This window comes from Diabrotica undecimpunctata, chromosome 2, assembly GCF_040954645.1.
Source record: "Diabrotica undecimpunctata isolate CICGRU chromosome 2, icDiaUnde3, whole genome shotgun sequence".
NCBI lineage: Eukaryota > Metazoa > Arthropoda > Insecta > Coleoptera > Chrysomelidae > Diabrotica > Diabrotica undecimpunctata.
The window spans coordinates 35,450,331-35,461,995 of record NC_092804.1 but is presented as its reverse complement, the minus strand read 5'-3'; the positions used below and the strand labels follow the sequence as shown (position 1 = coordinate 35,461,995).

The 11,665-nt window shown below is 32.6% G+C and overlaps 1 protein-coding gene across 1 annotated transcript in view; it reads right to left on the bottom strand.

Moving 5' to 3' along the window:
* Positions 1 to 1,186: 1,186 nt before the first annotated feature.
* Positions 1,187 to 11,665, bottom strand: part of Pka-C3 (Protein kinase, cAMP-dependent, catalytic subunit 3) — a 148,360-nt gene continuing 137,881 nt past the window's right edge. The window contains exon 7 of the mRNA XM_072522622.1: positions 1,187 to 9,700. Within this exon, the coding sequence (XP_072378723.1) occupies positions 9,575 to 9,700 (126 nt within the window). The 3' untranslated portion in view covers positions 1,187 to 9,574. The remainder of the gene's footprint in view (positions 9,701 to 11,665) is intronic.

Sequence of the window (11,665 nt, the reverse complement as noted above, 5' to 3'; positions counted from 1 at the left end):
CACCTCTACACCAGGAAAGTAAAAGTAACAATATTGGGGTTTTTGAGCCTTCACTACCTGAATTTGTTAAAGTTCCACACCTTTTTTGTTATCCACATAAAAGCCCTGTAAATAACCAAAATAATATTCTGGGCTGAAGATTCACCTTCTTCTTTCTGTTCCTCTACTAGCGAAAATAGAATATCATCAAGGATATTTAAACTTTGTTTACAGCTGTTTTAAACAGTTCGTTTGTGGTCCAACCAAACCAATCTATTAAATGTGTCTTCATCAAATTCTAAATCAATGCTTTTTATATTGTTCTGTTTGAGAGTCCATGCTTCCACGCTGTACAACAAGGTACTAAACACAGTTGATCTTAACATTCTTATTCGTAGAGGGAGACTGATATCATGATTATTAAACAGTTTTTTAATTTTTATGAAAAGGAACCTGGGAACTTCTTTTCGTCTTTTGGTCTAGATATTTTGCTCCTTGCCTCATTTATCATAGATAATGTATGATAAATTGGATTTTCATCAATTCCAATTGTGTGTCGAAAGGGTTCTAATTCTCAGTTTAGTTTATATCTTTGATTAACAGCTGTGGAATCTTATGAATATGATGGATACTTCAGTAAATGAAGGGTTGTTATGGAGGTAATAAGATAACGGGGTTATAGTTCGAAAGTAAGTAAGTTTCACTTTTGTAGAGCTAGATCTGAATACTTTAAGACGTATTCGGATTAGTCAGATTGTGTAGCGTACTTACTAAATTTACATTTAATTTACAATGGGAATGTGAGAGTGTTTTAGGCCCCCTAATGGTTGATGTCAACTAAATCTCCAGTAATCTAACTTCAAGGAACTCTTCACAGCAGCAAAAATGTGGTACTAATTGGCCCCATGAATTTTTAGTCCCGTAGATAAGCTTTCTATAAAATCTAGTCCTTCTGAACGTCTTTCACTGAGCTACGTTTTATCTAGATAATAGGTTTTTTGTCGTTCCTGTCTGTATTTTCGAATATCCATTAAATACTACCATCTCCATCGTATTATTTGTTTGTTGTCGATAATCATGGACATACAAATTTTGCTTCTCCCAGGGAATGTTTAATTTGTGCAATAAAACTTTGCTATATATGCTTAGTTAATAAAAGATATGCACTTCTCATCTTATAACTTTGAATAGAAGGAAATTGAAACAGTTTTTACAAAATAACTTTTATTACCGTTTATGTTACAATCAAAAATTAACAAAAGGCTTAAACTATATTACAGAACTTTAAACAGTCACAGAGACACAGTCACTTCTTTACAAGTTTGGTAAAAATATTTAGCCTGTAAACTAGTAATTGTATATCTACTATTTAAAGATTAAATCTAATACAGGATGTTTCAGTTAATACTGTTTTAGATATAAGTATTTCACTAAAGTTTTTGTTTCTGACGGTATAGTTTTTTCATATTATTTATTTTTGGAAATTAACCACAAGTATTGAAAGAAATTCTTTTTTTTTTATTTCGATATTCAAATTATAAGACGTTTTCAACATAAATTTTTTTGCAAAAAATATTTTTTAACACTAGAAAGTCGGAGGGACCAATTTGGCCCCTGTTGCGAAGGTATTGTAGTTTTTTTATTTGAGGCAATAATAATTTCATATTTTATGATTTTTAATATTGTGATACAAAGCCTTATTAAACACAAAAAAATATTGTTTACTAAATTTATTAAATGGTTTTTCTAAAAAACCATTTTTTAAACTGTAAAGATGTCTCGACGTGGACTATCAGAGCTTGAACTTCTTGAAGAAATACGAAAAATAAAAGAAGATTTGTCTGAAGGCGAATCCGAGTTTAAAGAAAATAATGAGTTAGACGATGAATAATACGTACCGCTACAAAATAGTGATTCGAGTGACTGATGCTTCATATCAGTTTTATTGAACAAGAGTAATCAATTTATGTAAACACTGCTTCTACTTCTCAACAACACCATTCAGCTAATATTATTGTAAATCCAAGTGCATCTAAAACAAGTCACAAGAGAAAAAGAGGTCAACAAGCAAAAGATATTTCAATCGGAGACTGCTGAAAATCGAAAGACGGAACAACATGGAAAGTTATTGGTTGTGGATCAGTACCTGGTGAGATTATGATTTATAGTTTCTTCATATTCATTAAATGTTTACTATCATTATAGAACGCCGCGCTCAGCATAATATTTGTCGAGAGGAATCAGGTCCTACTTCGTATGCAAAAAGAAACATAAAGAATTGTGTGGTAAGTGCTTGGCATCTTATAATCAACGGGAGCATGTTGCATCATATAAAAAACGCACTATTACAGAAGCACATCGATGTTTGAAAAATGACACATGGGATGTAACTTTGGAAGAACTGTAGGCTGCCCTTGCTAGTATGTACTGCGCCAAAAATTTCTCAATTCACAGCTTGTGGTCAACAGTATGGGGTCCTCAGTTTTTTAGGTAAATTATGCCACGAGACAGATTCAAGCATGTTATAAAATATCTCAGATTTGACGTAAACGAAATCTGAACGATTAAAAACAGACAAATTTGCTCTAGTCTCTGCGGTTTGAAATGTATTTATAGAAAATAGTGGTGCATGTTACAAATCAGGAATGAACTTTACTGTGGACGAACAACTACAGTCTTCTAAAGCCAGGTGTCCATTTACAAAGTACATATCAAATAAGTCGGATAGGTTTGGCATAAAATTTTGGTTTTTGGCTTGTGTGAAATCAAAATATATTGTAAATGGTTACCCTTATACTGGTACTGATAATCTATGCAATAAAGATACAAGTTTTGGTGAACACGTTGTTTTGCGGATAATGGAAAATCAACTGGAAAAGGGCAAAAATGTTACGTCAGATAACTACTTCACATTGATGAAATTGGCCAAGGCATTACAAAAAAAATAACAAGTCTTGTGGGTACTTTGAATCGCAACAGAAAGGAAGTTCCTCTAAGCGTAAAGCATAAAAAGATTGTACGTTACCCGTATATTCTAGAGCGACGAAAAAATAACACTTACTGCATACCAAGAAGAATCACAAAAATGTGCTTTTGTTGAGCTCGTTACATCAATCAGTAGATGTTGCTGTCAATAGAAAAAAACTTCCTGAAACAGTAAGTTTTTATAATCAAACTAAATATGGGGTTAATGTAGTGGACCAAATGGCGCGTCTTTATAGTACACAATTTGCACGTGTTTTATAACATTCTTGACTTAGGAGCAATAAAATGTATGGATTATTGGTACATATGTAATGGAAGTAGACTTAGTCGTCGTAAGTTTATTCTTCACCTGTATGAAAAATTACGGGTTCCATACCTTGACTTCCGAAATTTGGTATTACACCCAGCAACACTGGTTCTACCAACAAGCAGCACTGTTACCATCCAGAAACGACAAAAATGTCAGTTGAAAATATTTTGTAAAGAAAATCATGTTTAATGTGTGGGAAATGCCAAAAACTGCAAACTGTATGGTGTTCCAAATGTTTAAACAATGAAATTAAAAAATAAAATCAGATTCTATCTGGAGTTAGAGTCGATATAATTTCTTTAAACGGGGTTTTTATTGATTTAAAAACTGAGGGCCAAAATGATCCCTTCGGACTTTCTAGGTAGGTATGCAAAGCCAGACTTTCTAGTGTTAAATAGATTTCAGTATGGGGATCGAACTGTAAAATAGGAATTAATTTATTTCACATTCAATTTACTATAAAGATATTTAAAAATTCAAATAATAATAGTTATAAATATTATTTTGTACATTCTACATAGATTATATTTAAAAGAACCTAATAAATAAAAGTACTACTTCAAAATACAAATTAAAAATACATGTAAAAATTTCATACTGCAAAAAAACTACATTCCTTTTTTGTCATTTTTGGAGAAATTATTATTAAAAATTTAAACTAGATTTTGATAGGGCAGTGTAAGCAATAAAATATATTTCACTTTGCCATTTAATTTCAAAACAAATTTCAGAGCAAGACAGATATTACAATTTTCTCCTAGTGAGCCTCTCGAGTTTGATGTAAGTCAATAGAAAAGCTCTGCAATAGCCATGTACAAAATAAAATTTTTGATAAAGGTTTCATCTAATATCATTGTTTTCGACGTGGACGCCTGATTTGGGACGGCAATGTATGCACCTCATTTCCCTTCCCTCTTAAAACTTGTCGACAATTCGTGGAAAATCTGAGCATGAGAATAGGCCTTTTCATCACAAATATTTTCAGCCATTGTTTGCCTGTACCGCTTGTAAGTTAGGTTGGGTTAGTAATATAAATAACAATAAACTACCTGTGAACGCGTATAAAGATAAAAAAATACTAAAAAAGTATCTTCTTCTTTAAGTGCCATCTCCGCGGCGGAGGTCGGCAATCATCATAGATATTCGGACTTTTGAGACGGCTGCTCTGAAAAGTTCTTGTGAAAAAAAAGTTTAATCATTGCAAAAAAATACGAAAATAAAGAATAAACTGCCTTAATTAGCAAATGCGTTTTTTAAATGATTATTATTATGATACCTGTACGAAAAGAAACAAAAAAGCGGTGTCGTTATGAAGTATGTAATAGTGATACACGCTATAAATCATTTAAAGATAATACACATTATTTTATAAACTTTCCATAGCCTTTATTTCTTTATAAACAATCTCGTGTTGTACCTACAATATTTTATTTGTATTAAACATATATTCAGTAGGTACATGCATTTGTCATTTTTAGCCTTAACATATTATGTGATCTATTTTATTGATTATACACTATAATAATATTTTTGTTAATTAATATATTTCGTCAAGTAATGAAAATCGATTGACATCAATAATTAGAATAAAAAATTATAGATATTATTTGTGTAGTAAATAAGTAACAAAGAAAAATATCTCTGAAAACTATCTAATGCTGCCTAATCTCTCAATTGTTAATCAAAACAGTACGAAAAACATGGCGGCTGCGTATGCACATCGTGACATGATGAAAAAGCCTATTTATAATTTATATAACAATATATCGACATCTAAATTAACAAATTAAACAGCTATAACTTTTATAACTTTCATATAACACTCTTAAAAATCAGTATTGGACCTACAGTAAAATTATCTAATTAATTTGTCGGCATCGACACAAATTCCGAAGTTTGACTGAATAACCGAGGTATTATTTACTGTCATTGATAGAAATGCCAGAAAAAAAGCCCTTCAAACATCCTGTATACAATTTAAACGTAATATTTCAAACTTTCCTTGAAGGCGCCAGTACAAACAAACGTTATTAACACTCATGTGAAAAGGAATGACTAAAAATGTTTATTTCCGTTAATTCCAGCATGTTAGAAAATAAATACTAAATTCTAGATAATTACGAATCACTCGAAAATAAAAAGTTTACAACTTATTACTAATCTTATCTATTCAATATCACAATTAAGGTCCCAGTAAAATTATAAGCGTAGACAAAGTTTTTATAACAAAACCTTAATATACATTTAGAGGAACTGTTTAACGTTATTGACATATTTACGTATACCACAAATTTCAGCTTAAATTCTTAAAAAACTTAAAAATGATGCATGTATTTTTTAGCTACATTTCTAATGTATTTTAGTAACTATAACTCTTTTTTAGGAAGCTTGCGATATAATATCTTATATATGAAATTATAGTTGAAACAATAAACAAAAGTAAAAGGCAGAAAAAACCAAAACCCAAATAATGGAAATGCAATTAGGATACTAGTCTTGTTGAGTATATTCTTTACAATTCTATTTTAAAGTTCTTTTTTTATTTAGAAAAAAAAAACATATAATCCACATCAACCACGCAGGGTTATTAGTGGAGTAACGTACACAAGAGTTCATTTTATTTACATTAAATAGATGTATATAAAAATAAATCTTTTAAATAATTTATTACATGGTCACTGTTTATGGTTAAAGTGGTTTTGATGTCATCTGAGATACCATATTTTCTTCTTGTTTCTTCGTGGTACTGGCAGTCAATCAGAATATGCTTCACCGTCAATGGGAGAGAACAGTTTCTGCAGGTTATAGAAGATTCTTTGTTGATTAAAAATTTATGGGTCAGTGCAGATTGTCCAATTCTGAGTCGGTTAGTTATTACTTGGTCTCTTCTATTGGATGGATTATTCGAGATGGTCTTCACAAGGGGATAAATCTCATATAGTTTGGTTTCTGAATCTTTTCAGTAGTCTTGCCATATGTTCATATAATGTTCCTACATGCGACGGTACCCAGATAAATGCTATTTCTTTTCGAATTGATTGAATTATATTTATCTTATTTTTTATAGCCTGAAATATTGGATTTGTAGGGTATATTTTGTTTATATACATTTATTCTAACTACGCGTTTTGAAGAAAATTAAGGCTTCCAAAATGGCTATGGTCTCGCCTGTGAGGTTGCAGCAGTTTGTAGGTATGGATATAGTCTGAGTGGTGTATTTACAGTAGTATGCAGCAGCGTGTCCGTTATGAGCTTTAGAGGCATCACTGAAAATTTTGAGGTAATTAGGATAATGAGATATCACTTCGGAGTACAAGTGTTTAATGAAAATCATCCCTTGATTATCCCTCAACTAGTGACAATTCGTCAGTTTCGTCAGCTGAAGAAGGGTTAGGGTTTATTTTTTCCTCTAGTCGGGTGATATTATTTCTTAACCTAGAATTTTGTGTGTAACAATGAATAAAATTAAGGATCTGAATTAGTTCCTCTGGTTCATTGGAGTAATTTTTAGAAGTTAATTCAGGGTTATGAGAGTTTAAAAAATTTTCCATAAAATCACATATTTCATTGAAATTTAGTATAAATGGAGGTGATCTATTTTCGATTTTGTCTTTGATGGATTCTAGGGAGTGAATGACATCTTCGCGGGGGGTTTTGGAATAGGTTTTGGGTTTCTTTTTTGGTTTATATTGTTTAGGGGTATTAAAAACGGATGAGTCGGTTTTTGGGTTATCTTCGTTAATTTCAGGAGATGATATGTTATGTCTTTTTACCTGTTTAGAATTGACTGCATTATTTAAGGTTATTGGTGTTTCTGGTGTCGTAGTATTTTCAGTGTTATTTACAGCTGGTGCTGTTGTTTTGGAAGAAGAAGACGAAGTGTTTGGATTATCTTTAGACATGTTTTGCATGAGGCCGATTTCCGTAGTATTTTTAGTGTAATTTACCGCTGGTGATGTTGTTTTGGAAGAAGAAGACGAAGTGTTTGGATTATCTTTAGATATGTTTCGGATGAGGTCGGTTTTCGTAGATTGATATATTTTATCATTCGGTTCATTAGGTTTAGATAATGACGATGTAGTTTGAGTTGAATCTAGAGGGGAGTTGAAGGGGCATCATTAGGTTCATGAGGTTTAGATAATGATGATGTGGTTTGGGTTGAATCTAAGAGGGTAGTTGAATTAGTTTGGTTTGAAATGTGAGCGCATTCTGATTCTTGATGACCAATGGTTTTACATTTGGAGCAACTGAATTCGTCTATGAAGAGAAATAACCGGTAGGAAGTATTATCATATGTTATGGTAAAAGAGTCAGGAATAGACATATTTTCCAGGGGTGTAATGAATGATTGCCTTCTAAAGCTTAGAACATGACTGTACTCGCTTTCAGACATACCTACTCGAAGAAAAGTCATTTTGGATACAGTGTGAATACCAAGTTTTTGTAATTCTTGTTGAATTATTTCGTTTGGGATTGTAGAATATGCATTAGATATTAGAAGTCTCTGGGCTGGAGAAATTAATCTTCTTACTTCGACTTGACATCCATTTATTTCGATATATTTATAAGAATGAAGAAGAGCATCAACAGTGTTTTTTGAAGAGAGGTATATGCATATCCTATTGTTAGAAATTCTGGAGGCAAAAAGTACATTAATTGGACCCACTAGTGATCCAACAGCTACGACGTAATCATGGATTTTTGTACCTTGAATGCTGGAAATGACTATTGCTTGTTGTTTTGTTGGATGTTTAAAATAATTTACGCCATCTGAGTAACTGTGTTAAGTGGACTTGTGCGTAGTATTATTGTTGTATGAAGTCATTTTATTAATTTTCTTGATCAGAAGTTGAGCCGATCCTGTGGCCGGTCCAAAAAACTAGTCAAGACCCAATTGAGATAATATTGTCAGCACTAACTAATGCACTTAAATTTGTATTAGAGGTAGAAAATATTAAATTATGGTTTGTTTTTACCATTTAAAATGACTTTATTTCGGGACAGCTGATAACGTGGTAGATTTGATCGCTATCAGGGCCGAACTCTATTTTAAAGTTCTTTGCCGTAAAATGTATACTACGCCTGAATTTTCATTAGGAGGCAGATAAATTTAAATTATTGGAATAATTTCTAAGTAACAAAACAAAATAATTTGTTTAATTTGCATTGTGAGAACAATTTTCAATAAGAAAATCGAATCATCAAATATATCATGTTCTCTCCGTTCCATATCCATTACTGAACGTTGGCTATCATAATTTTATTCACCGCTGCTCTGAGGAGTCCTAAATAATAAGGTGGATGACTTCATTCTGAGTGTCGGATTATATAAGAAAAATACTCCATTTGATTCCAACAATGACTGCATGCGGCACACAGCAGTTGCTGTGGTATTGATTCCAAAGTCAGCAGCAGCTACTTTAGTTACGTGGGGGCATAAAACAGTTGAAGTTGGGTATTATATAAAAAAATATGGATTAGGAAATACTACTTACAAAAAAGTTTTACTTCAAAAAGAAGAAGATGACGACGATTTGTTATTGTATTATTGCGTTAGGAGCAATCCTACACAACTATTGTAGCTACTTCACTAGACTGAAAGAAGGCTCTTATAAACTTTTTGGGCGAGATCTCCTTCCAAACATTTTCTTTGAGATGTAAATTTTTATAATTCGCATTTTTGCAGTTGAATGAAGATTATAAAACACTAAATCCATAAAATAGTCACTTTCTTCGTTTGTCAATATGTACTTCCATGTCGTCCAACTTCACGACGGCACTCACGGGAGTACTGTGTCGTCTGCCGTCGGGCGGCATGCAACTGACGTTATGCCGGGCAGCAGTTGCAGTTAGATTTAGGAATCAGTCACATACAAATTAGTACTGCAAAGTTATGATATCTGCCACGGCAGCAACTGCAACGGCCGTCTGCAGTCATTGTCGGAAACGAGCCTTAAGTACAATAGAACTAAAGTATATCAACCTAGTTATTAATATATCTATTGACAATTTTCTAAGCAATTTTAATACCAATAAAGAAATATTTAATTTAATTTTGGAAGCTTTTGTCAAGAAGTTTATTTATAGCATGAGAGATAATAAACTGGCTGATAGAAAATAAAACTATTTTATAGGAAGAAAAGTACTAAAATAAATACATAAATAATAATGATCATCAATATTAAATAAAAAAATCAAAAAGTTCCTATTAAAACTTTGTCTACTTACAAATTCTACACTAGGATGGTTTCAACAAAATTTATAAAATTATTAAATAACAATTAAAGATTTTTAAAATTGTTAAAAATCCTCAAATAGTTTTAACTCCGAATCTTCCAATGTTCTAGTAGATTTCCAATCCGCTTCTGGATAGTCATCAAAGTTGCTGGAATCGCCTTCATAACTTATCCTCGGTATGATTGGAGGCTACAAATAAAAAAAAACTAGTTTAAAAAATACATAGGTATATAATATTTTCTTAATATCCGGATATAAAGGTTTTGGTCCAAATTCATAATTAGAGTAGGTCTAGGAATAGCTACGGCATCAGAAATAGTAGCGCGCACCGAATATCTCCAGACAGATGGTACTACTACCTCCCTACTTCCCTAGTGGAAGATAGAAGAGACTGGTGTATTGATAGTGGTAATGCACTATCGAATCGTGCACGACACGGGATTCTGGGGTCGGTTGGGGCTGTCTAGGTGACTGACGGAGTTAAAGTAACATCGAGATAGTACCGTCCATCACTGACAGGTTAACACACACACATTCATACTGAACTATCTGCGACAGGCAGCCTCTTGAAAGCTGGCGAGGCCTGGCCGTTAACGAAAACACGCAATAACAAAATGTTAGTGCAATACACTAGTTTTGAAGTTGGGTGTAGATGTAAAAACGGCTACAGGAACAATAGTAACTAGAGACACGGTCCTGTCGCATTTAGCTCAAAACACACACACTACACTTCTGGAAAAAACACCACATCCAGATAAGCCTCTCGCTTCTGATTCAAATATTGACTCCACCTCAACAGCCTCAAGATGTTCCACCACACACCGCTGCCCCAGTTGTGCTTTTTCGGACTGTTTTGCTTTTAGCAACTACAAACTTCACATTAAATTCTAGCCTGAAGAGGATCTAAAGATCCTAAACGGGTACATACATGTTAATTTCCCTTTTGGCAATAAAAATTCACTAACCTATCCCGCAAAATCAACATTGAGTCCGTCCGATAGTGGTAATGGCGTACACTTGCGTCTCGGGACAGCCAGTGCCGAGCCACGACTACAAGCGTTTATAGCCGATGCCAACCGAAGTTTTGAATATGAGTTCGATGTTTTGAATATTTCGGGGTCTCGAAAGAAAACTACCATTAATATTGAGCTAGTGAAAAGTTTAGATTTGAACTATTTTGGACAAACTTAAAATTTAACAATGTTTATATTTTTTGGCAAGTAAAACAGGATTCAGTATGTTCGGACCTATTAAAACTTACTTTTTTTATCCAAATTTTTGAGTATTGTTAATGAATAGATTAATATTAATTCATGAGTATACTTAAAGATTAAAGATGTATAAGAAAGAGTATTATATCTGAATTAACTTGTTTAAAATTAGGACGATGATTGTAAGGTTTATGTGCGGCCGCGATTATCAATATTCGCAAATTTCACAGTCATAGTTGACTTTATTTTTTGTGTGTTTATTTTTAAAATCCACAAGGAAACTTAATTCCTGTAGTTGGCTGTATACCATGTATTACAAAAATTTTATTTAACAAATTCCTTTATAAAAGGTATAATAATAAAACCTTCATCGGGCTACATCACAGAACGTTTTCGGAATAACTATTCCATCATCAGTACTATCTGGATATACATGTTTGAAGCCACTAAATACATGGGTAGAAATCCTTTAAATGTAGTTTGATTGACTTTGAGTTCCATCTTTGATAATTGAAAACTATGATATTTAAGTTACAAAAGGAATTAATCACATGGCCACGTAAGACTCCACTGGGGTTGCTAGACCTTACACGAAGTGTCTGTGAGGACTGGTTGCTGAGTTGCTATCAACAATTTTTTTAGCAAACACCTTATAGGTAGGATAATTTTAAACATGATATATAAATATCAAAATAGTTCCGTAGTTACGTTTACAAAAATGTGTAGAAGATGAAAAGTAAGATTTATAACTTTATGGTATAAAATATTGGTAACACTCATCTTGGCTTCAGAAACGCAATGGGTACAAGGGAGGCCTCATTTGCCTTTAAAATATTAACACAAATATGTAAGGCTATTAACCAGCCGCTATATGTTTGTTTCTTTGATTACAACAAGGCATTTGACAAAGTCCAACATAACAACCTTCTACAACTAGTTCGGG